We start from the raw sequence: 20,154 nt of genomic DNA on the forward strand, positions 1-20,154 counted from the left end.
AGACGTGACCATTTTTGACTTGCATAAGTGGCATTTTCATATTGCAACATCAGAGTTGCGTTTGCAGCAGTGGCTAAGTGTGTTCCCCCAGGGACCAAAGGGCCCACTTTCAGGCCCTTGACTTCCTCTCTGTAGGACATTGGCCAGGACACTGCACCTCCCTGCACCTCCCCCGTAAAAAGGGCAAACTGAGGAATCTTCCTTGTGAGGTTGGCTGCTGAGAGGGCTGAAGGGCACAGGTGCTCTGACACCGTGCCTCATCCTACAGGAAACCCTCCAGGTTCTGACAGAGAAAGCGCTCAGGGTGGCCGGTGAGCTGACCTCGGGGAACAGTGTCCCACTCTTCTCCCTCCCTGGCCCTAAAAAGAGTATGTGGCCGGAGCAGATGGAAAACACAATCCCAGCAGGGCATCCTAACCAGTCTCCTATCTGGCTTGAACTGCCTTAGTTCCTTGTCCCTTCTTGTGAGGGATGTCCCTGGGCAGTGGACAGCCTGGACCTGGACACAGGAATGGTGCTGGAGTACCATGAGTGACATTTATCCCCTGCCTTCTCTGGGCAAAGCATAAGCACCCCCCCCCCAGATACCTGCATGGCGCTTCCCCATTAAGTGGTACATCGTGGGATATGTCAGCCTGAATTAGCAGGCAGGCCCGTCACGTTAAGCTGAAGCTCTGCACCGGCAGGTCCCACTTTGTAATGCCTCTTGATCTTAGCTGTCATGCCCCCTTCCCTGTCACCACAGCCACGGGAAGCCTCTGCAGACAGCACCTGGTAATGAAGGAGGCCCAGGGAAGAGTTTAGGAGGAGCCACAGGAGGTCGTCACAGAGTGCGTGTCTCCCGTGGCCCTGGGGAGCCTGCTTTGAGCTCCGCTGCCTCTGTGGGCAGAGGGAGCAGCCGGCGCTCCCTTAGGGGTGGAGGGTGGGTATGGCTCAGTAGTAGAACGCATATTTAGCACTCACAAGGTCCAGGGTTCAATCCCCAGGATTTCCATTTAAAAAAATAAAATGAAAAAAAATTTTAATCGAAATTTTTAAAACTTCCTGGGGAAAAAATAAACTCCAGGTGGGGAACTTCTAGATGACAAACTGCAAGAGCTTGGAGTGTATCTCTGCAAGCACATGGAAGAGGTGCCCCACTCAAAAGCCGTGAACACATGTAACACCAAATTGAGATTTCAGAGAGCATTTATCACTTCCTACCACGTATGATACTCAAGTGTGGTGGGGTACAGTGGGAAAGCACCAGCCTTGCAGTCAGGTAAACTCTGGGATCAGATTCTAGCTATGGCTCCTATAGCTGTGCCACCCTGGGCCGGTGACGTAGCTTCTCTGAGCCTGAGTTTTCTCTTTGTAATAGCACTTTGTATTACTAGTATCTATTTCATAGAGTTGTTGAAAGAATTACCTGAGATGGTGTATGAAGGGTAAATGCCCAATACATACTTGTGGGAGAGTCCTAAGGATAAAGTCACTTTTAAAATCCATTACAAACTTAACTCAGATGCACCCTGGATGTTCAATACTGCATCACTTTCCTTTTCAAAGTTCTACTTCATTCATCCTCCAACTTGTTCTCCACTGCAAATCAGGAATGATCTAATCAAAATTTTGGACCTAATCATATCAAAATCATTAGAAATCTTTTGATTTCTTCCAATTTCTCTTAAGGTGATGGCAAAAGTCTTTCTTGGGGCCTGCCTCTTACTACCCTGTACTTCACCTCTCACCAAGATTCCCATCACTCTCTGTCTTGACTATGCTGACCATTCAATCTTTCATTCTTTCCTTACTCACACCTACCACAGGACCTCTGCATGTGCTCTTTCTGCCAACTGGAATATTCTTCCTTTCCCTCCTGGCCTTGTAAACTTCGTACTTTGAGTCATATAATTCATACATCCTCAGCAAAACCTCTCCAGACCTCTCTGACCATTTAAAACTCCCCCTTTGCACTATATCTTCTTTTGGGTACTTACTGCATTTTATTATGAGATGAGTTTGTATATACCACTATGATCTGGACCAGCCATATGAAGGCAAGACCTGGATCTGGTTTTGCTTACTAGTTGAGCCCCCCAGGAGCTTGTTCAGAACTCAAGCAAATGTTGCTAAAAGGGTGAGTGGAAGGCTGAACTGGAGGGCACGTCATCTCAACAGACCCCGTGAACCTTCATGATAATTAGGACACAGTGAATACTTCACATAGTATAACCAGAGCCCAGGACGGGCAAGATAATGGCCCGTGGTCACACAACCTGTCAATGAGAGGTGAATCTATGATCAGAACCCAGTCCTCCCAGTTCTTGCCACCCCTGGGCTTATGCTCTAGAACCATTGTCCAGAACCGGGTGGAGGGCTCACAAAGACTTGCCCTCCCCTCCCGTTCCTGGTTTTCAGGGGACCCCTGGCTCTTCCTGCAGCCACATCTCAAGCCACCTCTGGTTTCCAGCACCACATCTGCACAGGATTCTGTGATTCTTCTGAATTGTTCATTTGATTTTAAAACTCTCTCAAAATCCTTCAAGACCGAGCTGGGAGAATTCTGATGTGTAAAAGGTTATATTGTTGAGGTGACTGTACTTCCCACAGTTTAAACTTGGTTTTCATCTTCTTCCCCTTATCCCCTGGATTGAAACAAGTCCACAAGTTGAAATCTTAGTTGACCACCTGGTATCAGATCAGTCAGGGCTCGGTCGCAAGAGATGACTTCCTTGAAAAGAAAATAGCTTTTGGTCCTTTGATTTTCTTGTTTCTATTAAAGGACCACACCTGCGTTTTGTGTTTGTTTGGTTTGGTTTTCACCTGTCCCCTTTCAGGCATTAGTGTTCTCACTACTTCCTCCAGAGCCAGTTTGCCCAGATGGAGTCAGAAGTGCCCTTGAATCAAAGAGAGAGTCAGAACAGTGATGGGTCCTTGTTCATATTTGCCAGGAAGAGCTTCTTGTATGGAAACTATTTATCTGCCTGATTCTCTGACCTGTGGGGAAGAAAACATTTACTCACATATCGTTACTTGCTCCTTAAACACGTACTTATTGAGTATCCTTTGTGTACCAGTAAGATGACCATGTAACTTATTGTCCCAGCAAGGATCATCAATGTGAAGGTGGTACACCAACACAACAGGTTAAACAAGACTCCCAGGTTAAACAGGATGTCAAGGGATGACCTATATACTAATGGCTGACTTGGGGCTACTAGAATCTTGGGCAATTATATGCTTTTCCAAAATTCCCTTAAGGATCGAGGACAAAGCCAGAATGGGGTCTAGACCATCAAAGCCATGAAGGATAAATTTAAATCTCAGTTGAAATAGACTTTTCTAAAATTTTCTCACAACTTCCTTTTAAAAACATGTTTCAAACAATCTGGAGCAACAAGTCTGATAGCTGATGACCCCAGGGTGGGTTCTAAGTTCCCCTGAGATGAGTCCACCTGGAGGGTCCTGGAAAAAAGCTTAGAATGTAAAGGATGAAATTGCCCATCAGAGCTGAGTGATGGTGACTTTTTTTTTACGGAAGGAGGAAAACTAAAAGGAACCAAAGGAAATAGGAACCATGTGATTTATCAGTCACTTTCTCTACCTTGCAGCTCTTTTGTGTATCATAATAAGGGACATAAACATGCAAGCTCTTTTCCTAGTGAAGAGCTTTTGTCCTGAAGTGATTTGTTTCTCTTGTATCCCAGGTGCCTGTCCTGAGACCCATGGACCTGATGGTGGAGGCCACCCCGCGAAGAGTATTTGCCAACGCACATACATATCACATCAACTCCATATCAGTCAACAGCGACTATGAAACCTACATGTCAGCTGATGACCTGAGGATTAACCTATGGAATTTTGAAATAACCAATCAAAGTTTTAGTATCCTTTCCTTGGGGCCAATAACCAGTTGGCTTGAATCAAGAGTATTCAGGTATGAGCACGCTTGAGGGGAAGTGGAATAGGGAGGGGCAAATCATGACTGAAGACCTAGCACTTGTGGAGAGCTGTTCTCTTTGAAATTACACTGGCATCTGTGACACCCTTTCATCCAGACAAAGTTAGGGAAGCACTGAATTACAAATAGTAGGCCAGGACTGCCTCTGATTTGGACCTCTGAATCAGTTCCTTCACACAGAGGCATTTGTGTGGTGTGAATTAGAACTAGACTTGACTTCATCAGTTGTAAGACCAGACCCTAGAGTTCAGCTTAGGGTTCCTTCCTCTTGTTAATGGATTCACAATTGGCCTGTATGGACAGTTACAGACCACAGGTACACAAGAGATGGTTTTCATTGTATCATAGTAATGAGAATAATCATAGCTGTCATTTATTGAATGCCAGGCACTGCCCTGGGAACTGCACACATAGAATCTCATTTTGAAAAGGGCACATAATTGTCCAGCTTGATGAATTTGCACAGACAGGCCACTCCTGTGTAACTAGCATCCAGATTGGAAAACCAGACTTTATTAGCAGTGCCTACATCCCCATCACACTTCTCCCAGTCTGTACCTGCCAAGACTGCATCTGACATAACAACCTCACGATGTTAGTATTATTATCTTCTGTTAGGTAAAATGTAGAGAAGTCAAAATACTGCTGAATGAGTGTCTGAGCCAGCATTCTCACCCTACTGTGTGGACCCTTCACTGAATATTAAAAATTGATCATTTATTCAGCACCTACCACGTGGTCCATCCCACCCCAAACCTGACCGGTTAATGGTTTCACTACCCAGGCAGCTGAGCAACTGCTGGAAACAATATTGATCTTCCCTCTCATTCACCAGCCTCCCCACCCCCTACTCCATCCATCTGTGAGCCCAGCCTTGGCTTCCTCTAAAATATATATCATATCAACTCATTTCTCTCCAACTCCACTCCTGCCAACCCTTGCTGGAATAGGCCACTCTTCTCTCACCTGTGTGACTGCAGTACATCCTGTCTGGTCTCCATTCTCTCTTGTTCTCCTACATGACACACGTTCCACATAACAGAGTGGACCTTCCAACATGTAATTCAGATATCATTCCTCCCTGCACTAAAACACTCCAGTCTCTTCCCATTGGACTTAGAATAAAATCCAAGTTCTTGACCTTGGACTATGAGATTCTACGATTGTAGCCCTGCCTCCCTCTTTGATATCCTATCACACTGCTCTCCCCTAATTCACTCTGCTTCAACCAACTAACCTCTTTTCTGTACCTGGATAAACCTTGTTCATACTTCCATTCTTCGCATTTGCCCTTCCCTGTTTCTGGAACACTCTCTCCCTGCAGCACACATGGCTAACCAGCTGTCGGCATGTAGACTTCTGTCTCATGTCTCCTCAGAGGCACTTCCTCCCTTAACTCTCAAGTAGCTCCCATTAACCCTCTATCCTTGTTAGCTTCATAGCACTTATCACTATTTGAAATTGTTTTTTGTATTTGTATTTTTTGGGTTTCGCCATATTAGAATGTAAATTTTGTGAGCAAAGGAACTTTGTGTGATCCATTCCTGTATCCTGGTACCGAGAATATTCTGACACACAGAAAGTACCATTTTGGTTGGACAGATCAAGTTTGAAATACTGGTAGGTCATCAAAGTAGAGCTATCCAGTAGATAATTGATCATGAAATCTAACCTGGGAGTTTCACCTTAAGAGTATATTAGTCATGGTGAAGCTCTGAATGTTCTGATGTAAAATAGACTCTACAATGGCTCAAACACATAAAAGATTATTTCTCTTCTAAAGTCCAATATTGATGGTCTCCCATCAGCAGGCAGCCTCCTCCAATCAGGGATTCAGAGATTCAAGCCCTTTCCATCTTGTGGCTCCCCATTGTCACCATGCTTATCTGCGTCAGTCCAGCAAAACAGGATGATTGCATAGGACCACACATGGGAGACCCTTATGAGCCAGGGTCTAAAGCAGTAAGCATTCCATTGGCTAGAGCTCAGTCACATGACCTCCTCTAACCACAAGGCAGGCTGGGAAATGTAGCATAGCTGTTGGACATAAGTAAAAAGCCCTGGTTCGCATACATAGTCAGCTAGTCTCCACCACAGAAGAGTGCTCAGTAGTTCCCCGAGGCTTTTCAGGGAAGGCAGCTGTAAGTTGGTAGTGGTGATTATGGAAACACTGAGCACTGACCACTAAGACCATGACTGGTATCTTGTGTTGATCACAGAGCAGACTCAACATACTGTCTGAGCCCAGGAGAATTTGCCTACAGATTCTGCCTGGAAGTGTAGCTGCTAATAGAACGAATGTGGGTGGTGGTTCCCTTTCTCCCTTGACATCTATTCCAAGAGCCAGAAATCTGCTCAGGCTCAGCTGCTGTCACTCTGAGCTTCTGCTGTCCCCAGCCTAGGTGACATGTTTTCTGAATTTTGCCTCTAGGCTTTCAAGGGGGAGGGAAGTTTCTTTAGGCACGTTAGGAGACAGATGCCTTGGGGAGAATGCAAAGGGGAAATATTAATAGCACAATTTAGGTTATATTCTGCAGATGTGTGACAGCCTGCCAGATGCTGGAATACAAATGAGACCGTGCCATTCACCCTTAAAGCAGCCATATGTAAAATAATCATTGCCATCATGAGAATGATGATAACTGATATCTACATAGCTGTTTTCAACCAGAGCGCCCTAAGCACTGAGCAGAATGTAGAAACTGCGACCCTTTTGTGTATCATCTCTGAAATGCAGCCACCTCTGGGGTAGGAAGCGGCCTTCCTTCAAAACAAACTCAGAAAACGCCAACCTTCACATTGGTCCTATTAAATCATATGGTGTTTATTTAGCACCATTCCTATAATGCCCTTACCCACTAAGGAGACAGAAGAAATGTGGTTTAAGATAGAGAAATGTGGGGTTCCCGAAGTGTGGTATGAGTACCACTGAGGTGGTAGGCAAGGTGCTTCTAAATGCTACATGGGCTTTGTTTTCATAATTATGTCCATGATAATGAGTATTACAAAATACAACTATCATCTCAATCCTATGATTTCACAGATACCGAAAAATCCACTTAAATTACAATATGTGGATATGGAAAGAAAAGTACTAGTAAATATTAAGACAAGTGGTCTTGCAATATGGCTTTTTAAAAAGTCATTAACTTCCAGTGACTAGCATTTGGTGTGACATTGGCATTATGGTTGAGAACACAGTCTTTGGAGTCCAACAAACATTAAATTCTCACCCTGCTCTACTACTTGTTGGCTGTGTGAGCTTTAACATGATTTTTTAACTTAGCCAAGTCTCTACTGTATGATCTGTAGAGAGCAGCTGTGTCAAAGAGGATTGTTAGAATTTTTAAAGGTCTTTATACACACACATATACACATACACATGCATATATTTGTGTGTATATGTGCATATATGTATACGTACATGCATACACATACATATATGCTTAGGGCAGCACCTTGCTAAATAAACGATCAATAAACAGGGGCAAACATAATCAGAAGTATTATTGAAAGGAAAAGGAAACTAGAAAAGTTGAATGTTAGACAGGTGGATTCTAGTCTGCTGAATTCATCATCTGGGTAGTCCTCTCAGTTCTGGACTCCTCCTCTGGTTCTGCAGTCTGGTGTTCTCTGCAGGATGTTTCTCATTATACCTTAGTTACCCTACTCACATGGCATCTCTGAGGGCCAGGCCTTGTGTTTAGCACCGTAACAGAGGGAGGCATTCCTAGCCTCATGGCACTTGGTCTTAAATCCTCTTCCTTCCATCTGTAGCCAGTCTGTCTCTGTTTAGTGTAACAGGTTCTGGCTTAAAGTGATCAGGCTTTGCCCTTAATGGGTTAACTACATTAGAACAATAATAACTCACTGCTATATTAGTGACTTTCTAGGACAAGAGGCAGCCCTAACTTTTCAATAAGAAGAAAATTGCTATAAAAGGATGTCTCTTATTTCTGAAAACTATGGTATACCTAGGATCCTTTGAACTCTGTTCGCAGGACTGAGAATGAGTTGACCTAGGCTCTTAGCTAGTCCATTAGGGGACCTATTAAATACATCCATATCAAGTAAAAGTAAAGTTACAGCTCTCAGCAACTGTATACGGAGCACCTAGTTTGTGCCAGGTACTGCACTAAGCCATGGGGATACAAGAGTGGGAAGAAACAATTTTTTTGCTTTCAGAATGATATTCATCAAATAATCACACTCATGGGTATCTAATTACAAAGTGCAAAAAGTCCTGTGAAAGCATTTTTTTAAAACCTGATAGGAATAAAAGAAGGCTTTACTGAAGAACTGATTATTGAGTTGGGATTTGTAAGAGAAAGAGTATGAGCTAACTTGGCAAAGAGGTGTGGAGAGATTGGGCCATCATGTACAAAGGTCCTGTGGCAGAAGGGAGCATGTTGGAAGAAACTCAAGAAGGCCCTGAGAGTGAAGTAGTGCATGGTGTAAGCAAGGCTGGCAAGATGAGCAAAAGACACACCTTGCATAAGTACAGTCTCTAGGCATAAGACAGAAGATTTCTCTGGGAGAGGCCTTCTAGATTCCAAGGGTACATCGTCTCTGACCTTGGTTTTAGCAGCCCTGTGCATCAGCCTCACTTCTCAACTGAAGAGGCCCTCTTGGAGTTGATTTCCTGATCACGGGACCATATAGTTGCAACTCTTGGCTTCTAGCATCTGTCACTCCATAGTACCATGGACAGCAACCTTCCTTTTAATCCAGTAGGATTCTGCCATGCAGACTCTGAGGGAAGCTGTGGAGCTAATACAAATTCCTCTCCCCTGTTGCTGCTGTGACTTTCATCTACAACTGTACATATCAATCTCAGACTGGCATTTAGTGTAAAAGGAGAGCATCCCTTCCAATGACACGTCCAGCACATTGGCCTGTGTGTGCCCGAGCAGCCCCCATCTTCCCATATTAAATGCAGCCTTGGCAGGTTGCCCCAGACCTGGTGCCTTGCTTGTGTGGATGCTGACCCTGTGTATCGGAGGCCAGACCCAGGGTTTTATGGGACTGGAGATTTCTCCTCCCACAGGGCAAGCCCTTGGAGGCTCGTGTTGTCAGGGGAAAGGGCAAGAGTACCACTCTGCAGGCTTCTTTTGGGCTTCATGAACTGCCTCAGAGCAGTACCACTTAGTAATTGGGAAGGCAGACTCTGGAGTCAGATTCACAGGGTTTGAGTCCAGCTTCATCTCCTAAAATCTGTCTGACCTTGACAAGTTGCTTAACATTTCTCTGCCACCAATTTCCTCATCAGTTAATGGGGATAGTAATGCCACCTTTCTTAAAAGGTTGTTGTAAGGAGGTGATCATGTAAAGCACTTAGCACTTGGTGCCACTCAAATGACTGGCACCAAGAGAAGGCTCTATAAATAGTAGCTGTTGTTCTTTGCACATATCCCCAGCCCCCTGTTCTTACCTTGTTGCTTGGATCCCATTCTCTCCTAAGAAAACCACAGGCTAAATGATCCACACCGTACGAGCCCTGGCATCCTGGTCTGTGGATCTACTATGAGTTTCTGCATCTTAAAAAACCTTGCCTAAGGAAGGCTGCTGAGCCACAAGAATGAATTAAAGTAAAACCCGTAAATATTTATTGAGCACTTACTGTGTGCACTGGAGATGCCAAGATGAATAAAACTCCCTCCCTGATATCATGGCCCACATAATCTAGAGGGTGGATGTATCAATCAGAGTTCAACTAGAGCGACAAAAGCAGCAGAAGAGTGTGTGTGTGTGTTTGCAGGGGGTGGTGGGACAGGAGGTGAGAGAGAGAGAGAGAGAGGAGATTGACTTGTTACAGTGAATTAGCCTTGCAGTTGTGTGCCTGGCCAAGCAAGTCCAAGTTCTGTAAGGCCAGTGGTGGGAACAGAAAAATAGCAAGCAAGCTAGAACACCACAGGCGTAAGCATCACAGGCCATGTCCACACGTGGCCATCAAGAAGGAAGATTTAGAGAGAAGGGAGAGGAGTTGTAGTCTTAGCATCCATTTGGAGTCTCTTCCCCAAGGAAGACCTAAGCCTTCGTTTAAATGCCTTCTGACTGATTAATTCAGGACCGCCCAGTGCGATCTCCCCCTTTGATTAACTTAAGTCGACTATTAGTGCCTTTAACCGTGTCTGCAGAATCCCTTACAGCAGCACTTAGATTGCTGTTTCACTAAATAACTGGGAGAACTTGTGCATATGTGCAAAGTGGCTGCTTCCTCCCTTCTGGCCTCCAGCTTGCCTGAGAGAATATACTTTGTTAGCCTACCGCAACCAGAAGCATTTTAGAAATGTTTAGCCTAACCAAGTCAGCATATCACAAAGCTACCAAATGAGTATGTGGACAGAGGGAGGCAGACATGTAACCGTACTGGGGTGGATGAGACTAACAGCCTTTTGAGCCTGTGTGAAGTAGCAGGTATGTTATGTGCACATCATCTTCTGTAGTTTTCTTCCTCTCTTTGTTGGTAAGTTAGCAAGTTCAAAGGCATTTGAGATCATGTAACTTGTCGCAGGATTTGGGATTAAAATCTAGGTCTATCTCACTCTGTATTCCAGTAAAATGTAATCTATCATGCTGTCTTAAATTACTCAGATAATAATAATATGGGTTAGGTGTTCTTACAGAGGTGCATTCAAGGTGCTGTGGAGAGGCAGGTGGGAAGGATCATGAAAGAAGGGCTAGAACACTTCGTAAAGAAAACAACACTCGTGTTGGCCTTTGAAGGAAGTACTGGGTTTTGGGGATGTTTTTCTAAAATTTCAAGCTCTGTGTCACATGAATAGGAAAGAGGCTGTTGTTACAGGACTTTCTCACATACACACACCCCGTAATCATAAAGGACATCTTATTCCAGCGTCTTTTGCAGCTCACACACTTAAAGGCAGTTACCAGTAGGCACCCTGTGTCTCTGTCAGTCCTCTCATATTGAGCCTAGCAATTGGCAAAAACCTCTGTGAATATTTGCACATTGGCTTTTTTTAAGCTCTGAAGAGAGGACTATTCCTCGGAGTCCTCTTTGGAGATTTCCAGTGTGTTATCATCAGGCAACATGTCCGTTCAGCTCACAAGATCTGGATGCTTTGTAATCATTGCTTTATATCCAAAGATTAAATTCAGACTTTGGAAGTAAGGACTTCAAAGAAACTCATGGTCCCTAAAATGGAATCCAAGTCTAATATGCTCAGTTTTCAAGACCTTGGTAAGGCTGTTCTCCACTCAGTAGACTGGCAGACTTAAAGTGCTATCTTAAAATCTTCAGCTGCTTTTGAACATGGGTACCTTGCCCAGGTAAAGTTAGATTCCACTCTCCAGCTTGGCCTGTGGTGGGGCTCTCCTGTAATTGGTTGGCTTAGAAGGAAAGTTGGGGGAAAACTTGTCAGTATCTGCAAAATCAGCAGTGATAACAGAAACATATGAGGATAGTCACCCTCAAAAGCCCACAAAACTAATGCATGTGAAAGCTGTCTTTTGGAGAAATCCGTGTTTTCTTTGAAATTTGGGATTATTGAGTCTACTGTAAAGTAACCTTCTTTCCATTGTCTTATTTGATCATCAGAATTCTCAGAGGCTAACAGAATTAATAGGATAATACCCATTCTAAGGCAAAGAAACTGAAACTCAGAGAGAGAGAGAGAATGACCTTCCCATGTTCTCTGAGCAAAATGGAATTGGATTCAAAGCTGAATTCCAATCTTTTGACTGTATATTGTTAAATCACAATATTTATCACAATATTATCCTCAACTTTACCCAAAGATGAGGCTCCTGGCCTCTCAGCTCTTTCATAGATGGTTCCAAGCCAAGGAAATGACTTTTTTAACTGTTTGTTTCCTTGATCTAATAAGACATATTCATTGTAGAGATTATAAAATGACCTATAATCTCACTATGTAATTTTGGGGTACATGCAGTGAATTTACATCACAATTTTAACTTAATGTGAGCTGACTCAACAGTAAGGGCTCAGAAAAATAAATAAGGAAATAAAAGGGAAAAAAATTTAATTCTTGATTTATCCAGGAAGCCTTCTCCTGTTCAATCCAAGAGTCACACACACACACCCCTCCCCACTCACACATAACGCACTTGTCTCCCTTCCCTGCTTTATTTTTCTGCATAACAGTGTTACTATCCAGTATACATAAATTTGTTATCGATATTTAAAACCATTTACATATCTTGTTTACTGACCAAGTCCCCTACGAGAATAGAGGCTCCACATGTCAGGGGAATTTTTGGTCTGCTTTGGTCACTGCTATACCCCTTGTACCTAGAAGAGTCCTGGCAGATTGTGAATGTTTATGAAATACATGAAAGGACACATGAATGAATGGACCCAAGCAAGGGTCACTGAAAGACAACTTAGATGCCAGCCTTAGAATCCAATGCCCCTCTAGGATACAACCATATTTCCTCCCACCCTGTCCTCTCTCTCTCTTTCTCTGATGCTTTTTACATGGCTACAATGAAACCGTATATATTTTATAGCTAACTTACCTCACCTAAAATTATACTTGTATATAATAAACATAGAAAATATCTTTTCTTTTTCCACTGAAAACACTACAACTTCATTAAAAGGAAATGTGGAAATCGAATGGATAATTGAAAAGAAAAAGAAACTCATAAGCTCACCCAGATGGAACTCTCACTAGCATTTGGTACTTTTGCTTTTTAGGCCATCAGTTTCAGAATGTAAGTTCTAAATGACATTTTGATCACACTATAGATACAATTTTTCTTACAAGTTTTTTTTAACAGACTTGGAATTCTATTGCACAAACAGTTTAATGAAATAGATCGGAACTTAGTCGTTTCCCTATTTCTGTATTTGTAGGTTGTTGTCAATCGTTTTCTTTGATAACGTTGCAACAGACATCTTTTTTGTAGAAAGCTTTTTCCAAACTGGGATGAAGGAAATGACTTTTGAATGGTCCCCATGCTACCCCTTAGCATCCTGCCATCACCCTCTCCATTCCCTCACCCCACTGCTGATGTAATTTATGGCTCTGGCTTCTTATTTGTTTGAAGCTGATCCCTGAAGGAGTGACCTCCCAGTGTCTTCAATTATTATTTTAAATGATGCCTTAGGCTGCTGCCTGGCACAGCGGTGCCCTCACCTTCCCGCCTTCTGCATTCCAAGCATGGAGCTCAGCTGCCAAACTGGCTGTGCCCCCTCCTGTCCTCAGCGCTGCCTCCAGAGTCCCAGCAGAGAGGCAGATTAACCCCTTTTGTTAGCAGAGGTAATTTGCCTGGGTTCAGCATTAATAAGGAATGCCGTAAGCCATTGAGGTCAGGATGAACAGATCTGTCAAGCCCCAGGGTTAATTTAATAGCAATCTGTTGGCTGTCTGCCTTGTATATTAGCCGTGAATGCTGTGCTCTGTTTTGCTTTTGCCATTTAGTTCTTTGGGACAACGGGGAAATCATTTGGCTAGAGAGCTCTAAAGGATAGGGAAGAGAAAATTGACTGTCAAAATGCATCATTCCATTTTCAAGATAATACAGGGAGCCAGGCATCGCTCAGCTCCTTTCTCCTTCCCTCCCAATGTGAAGGGCAAAACCAATACCCTGGAGGCGTGTAACTCCCTTTAGAACAGCGTGAGGAGGAAGGCTGAGTTTCTAGATGATGCAGATGTGAGATATGCTCTCCTGCCATTCCCCATAGCCATTGCATTTTTGGACACTAGACTCCTTCTCGCACAGGTTTCTGGAATTCAGAAGATCTGCCATCAGTTAACAATTCAAAAAATCCCTTATCATGTTTTTGTCCCAACATGTGGTTCAAAAAAAAAAAAATCATCACATCAGAGGACACAAAAATCCTAGGTCAGATGCTGTGTCCAAGTTCTGGTTTTGAAAAATGTAGCCCCCACAGTGCTGGGTGAATTGAGAGAGAGAGCACAGGCCCAAAGCTGAAGAACTCCCTCTAAGATAAGGCTGGCTCGGTGAGGGCCATTCAAAAACAAACAAACAGACTAAACTAAACAGGGAGATGCTTGAGGGCGAGGGGTGATGGGCAGGCTTCGAGGTCCAGGGTGGGCGGGAGGGCGGGAGGCAGGGAGGTCGGACCCAGGGGCAGCAGCCCTAAGCAGACCCAGTTCTGGGTGGAGTTCTTGATGGTGGGGGCTGTTCCTGGTTTCCTCTGTATGTTTAAGCACTTTATTTTCACATAGTCTAACTTTTGGGCTTTATTTTTAGGTGAGAGAAAAATAGCCGTAGATGTGGCACCTCCCCCTCCCACACAGCCCCGATCCCTTCCAGTTAAGCGTGTTTTCAGAGCTGTACTGGTGGAGGTTGAGAAAGCCGACACCAGATTTTCTTTCCCTATTTTGGGAGAAGAGAAACATGCTCCCTGGCACGGCAGGGTATGAAGGCTCTTTCTGGAGGGTGATGAAATCTGACAGCAGCGAAACACTAACCTCAGCTTCTCCCACACTGTGTCGTGGCCGCAGAGCCCAGGGCGTGGGTCAGGGGGGTGGGGAGGATGTCAGAGCCGCAGCTTGGGGCCGCCGCCCATGGGGCACGGGCTCCTGCTCCACAGACTGTGGTGCAGACTGCAGTATTATTTCTAACTCTGGTAGCAGTTGACTTGAAAGGTAGTATTTTGTGACTCTAGGGGACCTGCGTGCTCTAGAGACCCAAGTAATGTTTGCATCTGGGTTTGGTGAGGGGAACTGTAGTAAACTGTAATGTAGTTCAGTCTCGAGCTAATGTTAGAAAAAAACCCAACAGGATTTATAAGAGATAATTGAAAGGGAGAGAGGAACAACCAAATACAAAGTCATTATTGCATCAAATTGTGTGCTGGAGCATGGGTGATGTTTAATAATAGATGACTACTTTGTTAGTGCCAGTGTAACTAAAAATATCAGTGCATTTACTCATACCTCATCTAAACTCTAGGAGGGGACGAGGCAACCAGCTTCATGGAAAGCATTAAAGACTGTTATCCATCCCGGTCTAATAGCATAGTCTGTGTCAGGTTACTACTTGTTGATTCAGCGCAGTGCTTTCCAAAATGCGATACATAAACTCCTGCCACAGGGTTCCTTTTAATTGTTAAATGCATTGATTTCGTGTATATTATTTAAAATGTAACTAGCTCATTAAACCCATGATTTTATGAGTATTGGATTACTGCTTAGACAAGGCTAAGTTGAAAAAAAAAGGTTTAAGTTGATCTGTAGGAAAAAATATTAAGTGAAAAATGCTACCTGGTGATACACGGGTGGGGCAAAATCACAAATGTGGCTCAAAAGTGAGCATAATTTTGGTCCACAACATCCACATCACAAGGCCTGTTCCTTTGCAGGAAGGCACTGGGTCCTCAGCCCTAGCCAGCTGCCTTCCAACCTGCACCCAGGTCCCCCGAGCCCTCAGTAGGGATGTAAAGTGACCAGCACAGACTCAGTCCCTCAGGCCTGCAGACACCTGACTGAACACATTTGTTTCCACTGAGTCACCTCCATAAGTGAAAGGGCAAATGTTTCATGTTAACACACATGGATGTGGTCTTTAAAAATAGCGCTATAATCATTCTTTTTTTTTAAGTATGAATTTTTTTACTGCAATATGTTTTATTTTTATTTTTTAACATTTTTGTTGAGTTATAGTCAGTTTACAATGTTGTGTCAAATTCCAGTGTAAAGCACAATTTTTCAGTTATACATGAACATACATATATTCATTGTCACATTTTTTTTCGCTGTGAGCTACCACAAGATAGTGTATATATTTCCCTGTGCTATACAGTATGAACTTGTTTATGTATTCTGCATATGCCTGTCAGTATCTACAAATTTATAATTATTCTTGATCAGAAAAGAAAATACTGAGGAGAGAAAAAAATGATAAAACTAACAGTATATTCCATGGGAGGCGAAAACTGTCCCACCACACAACTGGACAGCTTCTTTCTGATACTTAAACTCCCACACGAGCTCTAAAGCAAATCACAACTTATGGAGACTTGAGGGTCCTATATATCTTCAATAAGAGAAATTTTGCATAATTACTAAAGAGTACAAATCTTGCAACTAGGATAAAACCCTAAGACTGCCACTCTTTAGCCATGTGACTTGAGGCAACGTACATACTCTGAGTCTCTGTTTCCACCCTTGAAAAAATAAGGACGAGGAAGGTGCTGATTATAGAGCTGTTAGAAGGATTACATGATGTGCTTTGCGCAGTGTTGACCTGTAGTCAGTAAATGGTAGCAGCTGTTATTGTCATTATCATCAACATATTATTTCAAAAGCTCTAAGGGATTTCATGGAAGAAGATTTACAGTCTGTCACAGATATCACTTCTCAGCCCAGGAGTCTGGGTGAAGATTCAAATATATTGAATTATTCAGTTGGCATGGAACTAGTTTCTTAATCATTATTAGAAAATGAGAAATGAAAGTCTTTGCAACTTGGCCCATTTTAGCATGATGACATAAGCAGGTAACTTTGATATGAATGGGACATCTATGGGTTATGGGGGATGAAATCCTGATGAGGGGCAAGGGAGACCTGAGCTCTAGTGCGGCCTTTGGTAACCCTGGACCTCCTCTGCCTGGGACCAGTAATACCTGCCTGTTCATTCATAGAGTTATTATAAGTGTGCACTAAAATAAGGTGGCAATGGTACATCACCCCCGAGGTCCCCTTCTCCTGGTCCCCTCCTTGACTCGTCTGTGCCAGATATCGTTGACATCAAGCCAGCCAACATGGAGGAGCTCACAGAGGTAATCACGGCGGCTGAGTTCCACCCCCATCACTGCAACACCTTCGTGTACAGCAGCAGCAAAGGGACAATCCGGCTGTGCGACATGCGGGCGTCGGCCCTGTGTGACAGGCACACCAAATGTGAGTAGCCAGCAGCCCAGGGCTGCCGGGGGTGGCTGGGTCTCGGCCCCAACATGTGGGAGGAGAAGGGGGAGAGCCAGGGCTTGGGGGTGATCTCTGTTCCTGCGCCCGACATGCCGGCAGTAAAGACACTACACATGTGGGGCTGACTCAGGAGTCAGCGCTGTATTTGGCGTTTCAGTAAGGATATAACCTCATGTCTAAGTCCACAAACATTTGCTTCAGGCTGTGTAGTTCAGAGATGAATAAGGCATGAGCCCGGTCACTTAACCTTGTGACATGATCTGAATTATGTTTTGAGGTTCCGCGTGCTGCTGTGGGCAGAATGAACCTGCGGAGAGGAAGGGGGAGCAGTTAGGGGATGGTTGTGCCATGCAGGCAGGGAGTGAGGGTGAGCAGGTCAAGGGCAGGGCATGGAAATGGGGAGGAGTGAATGAGTTCGGGACAGACCTTGGCAGTGGAGTTAACCGGACTTGCTGGACTGTGGGAGGCTGAGAATTTACGAGGACTCAAGAGCAGCTGGGGGTGGTGGTTCAGTTAATACTGTGGTGTGTACTTGAAAGTTGTTAAAAAGAAAGCTGTTCCTCTTAATTAAAAGTTCTCAGACCAAGGGAAAAGGAAATTGTAACTGCGTGGTGGTGGGTACTCATTAAACTTGTGATTAGTTTGCAACATATACATACAGCAAATCATGATGTTGTACACCAGAAACTAATACCATGTTATATGTCAACTATCCTCAATTTTTAGAAAGAGCAGCTGGGGGAAGGGGTCCGTGGCTTCTTGGAGAGGGTGAGGCTTTGGGGGAACCAGCACCCTCAAGGTCCCAGTGGTTCTAGTGGGCACCAGGGAAGGGCTTCAGTGGGAGCAGATGGGATAAAGTCCACCAGACTCACAGGCCCTGGGGTCTCACTGGAGTTTTCAGGGCACTGATGGAGCAAAGAAGCTCCAAAGGAGTCAGGGCTTGGAGGCCAAAGGCTAAGACGAATGGAAACGGGTGAAGCGAGAGTCACCTGGCAACAGCAGCAAGGGCTGCGACGGACAGGATGGGCCTGGAGCTGGCAGGGAGGTTTTCTGGAAACAAAATGCTCCCCAGAGTAACGGGGCCTGGAAGGCAGGGGTAATCTGTGTCGTGTCATGTCAGGCTGAATGATGTGCAGCTGCCAAGACGTTCAGGAGGGCCAAGAGCTGTGTTTGTCCGGCCACTCCCTTCTGCTGGGCACTATTTTGCCGCGACAGCTGGCGGTGGGGCGCCGGAGGTGAAGCCCTCTCTCTCCCTCAGGCCCTGTTTCAGTGTTAATTCCTGTGACACGATACGATGACTCCCTGCGTGGGCGTGAGGCCAGGAGAGGAGCGAGTATCTGGGCCCTGCGACCGTTGCCATTTGCTCGTTTGCCGTGAGAAGGACTGCATGGAGGGGCTGGTATGTATGTAATCTGTGTGGATTCTAGAGTCCCACAGACCCAGGTCAAAGCCAGGCTTCGCCCCTTATTAGCTGTGTGACTTCGTCCAACTTGCCTTCACTTCTCTGCGCCTCAGTTCTCTCATGTCAGATGGGGAAGATGCTGACGTCTACCTCATGGGTGTGTCATGGGGCTTATGTGAGATAACTATCAAGAATTGTTAGAGATGTTTTAGTGTTTTTTCACACTAAGTGTGTCTTTCACGTCCAGATTTCAATTCAGATGACCCACATTTCCAGTGCTAAGTCACCGTGGGTAGCCGTAGTTACCATGTTGGACAGGACTGATGTAAGAAATTTCTTTCCTCCAGAAGGTCCTATTGAAGAGTGCTGATCTAGACTGGCAGCTCCTTGAGGGCACGGACTTACTGCTTTGTTCACTGTTGTTTCCCCAGTACCTAAAACAGTACCTGGCCCATGATAAATGCTTAATCAATATTTGCTGATGTGTGTGCTGGTATTGGCCTCTGAGCAGTGCTTACTTATACGCCAACAAGGGGAAATGGTCAAGGCAGAGGGATCAGCATGTGCAAAGGTGCTGGGGCATGAAAGGCCATAATGCTTTTGGAACTGCAGGGTGACTGATAACGGCTGGTATGTAGGAAATGACTCAAAGAAGGAAGAGTTGAAGTTCAGGAGGAATGCAGGAGCCTGTTATAATGGTCATGAAAATGGACTTGAATTTTCTCTCAAAGTCAGTGAACAGCCACTAAAGTAATCAGAGGACTAATATTATTTGAATTATGTTCTGGAGAAGTTGATTAGACTTAAGGCAGAAGGATGGGAGTTGGGTTCTGTCTGGGAGAACAAAGAGACAGGAAACAGGTTGGGAAGAGCCTATCACGTACAGAAGGATTTCTTAACAGCAGCGCTGTGAATTTGGGGCATGCAATTCTTTGCTTGGTGGCTGACCTTTGCACTGTAGGATGTGTAGCAGTATCCCTGCCTCTACACAGCAGATGCAAGCAGCAAAGGCCGGTCGTGACAACCAAAAATGTCTCCAGACATTATGAAATATCCCAGGGTGAAAGCTGCTCCCAGCTGAGAAGAACCACAGATGTAGACTAAAATTCATGGTCAGTCCATCGGCCTGAATTTCTTGTATCTGTGATTTGTCCATTACTGTTAAGAACTCTGAGGGGTAGCATGGAGAGGTAAAGCATCTCTTACACTCAAGCAATTTCAAATTTGGCAGATGCAGCAAGGTATACCCAGGACACCCAAATGAGTGATGGAGACGATTAGGAGTTGGAACACTCGGAGGAAGGTAGGGCTTTTGAGGTAGACCTCACAGGGAATGCTGAGGCTGAGTGATAGCGTTGAAGCACAAAAGGATTTGGCTAGGTGGGGAATGGAAGGGTGTTTTGGACCGTGCACACCAGAAAGGGCAAGAGCCTAAAGTTAATGAGCCATCGATATGAAACCTTTAAAGAGTCTTAGCAAGATGTGTTGGGTGTGGGTAAAAGGGGAAATGGAAGAAATGAGGTCAAATAGGGATGATGGGTCATATCAAGTCAGTCCTGAAGGTCCGAGGCCAAAGTTGACCCCTTCATGTAGTCATTCATTCATTCATTCATTCAGTACCTGCTCTATACCCAGAGTCTGGCTCCTATGGTCACCAGTCTTTCTTGAAATTTTCCACCAAGTACAGCACTCCTAGAGCCAAGCTGTGAGCCTAGCTGTGGTGGAGGAAGGGCACGAGGGGGCATTCCAGCCTCTCTGATGTGCTCTGGACGGCCCAGCCTCTCAAAAGCTAAGCAACACATACCTGGCAGAGGTCCGAGACCTGAGGGGAGGGAGGTGCTGACCTCAGCAGATTTTCTTTCAAGTCTTACTTTTCCATCTTAATATTTCACCTGGATTTGGTATTTTATTCCCATAAAATGACTCCT

At 44.6% G+C, this 20,154-nt stretch overlaps 1 protein-coding gene across 17 annotated transcripts in view; it reads left to right on the forward strand.

Annotated features, from left to right (window-relative positions):
* Positions 1–20,154, forward strand: part of PPP2R2B (protein phosphatase 2 regulatory subunit Bbeta) — a 619,288-nt gene that overhangs the window by 564,342 nt on the left and 34,792 nt on the right. For all 17 annotated transcript variants that reach the window (XR_012067318.1, XR_012067317.1, XR_012067336.1 and 14 more), the window contains 2 exons: positions 3,690–3,867; positions 16,636–16,800. Coding sequence is in view for 14 of the 17 variants with exons in the window: in XM_072955312.1 (XP_072811413.1) it covers positions 3,690–3,867; positions 16,636–16,800 (343 nt within the window). In the remaining 3 variants the exon portion in view is untranslated. The remainder of the gene's footprint in view (positions 1–3,689; positions 3,868–16,635; positions 16,801–20,154) is intronic.

The sequence above is a fragment of the Vicugna pacos genome, chromosome 3, assembly GCF_048564905.1.
Source record: "Vicugna pacos chromosome 3, VicPac4, whole genome shotgun sequence".
NCBI classification, from domain to species: Eukaryota; Metazoa; Chordata; class Mammalia; order Artiodactyla; family Camelidae; genus Vicugna; species Vicugna pacos.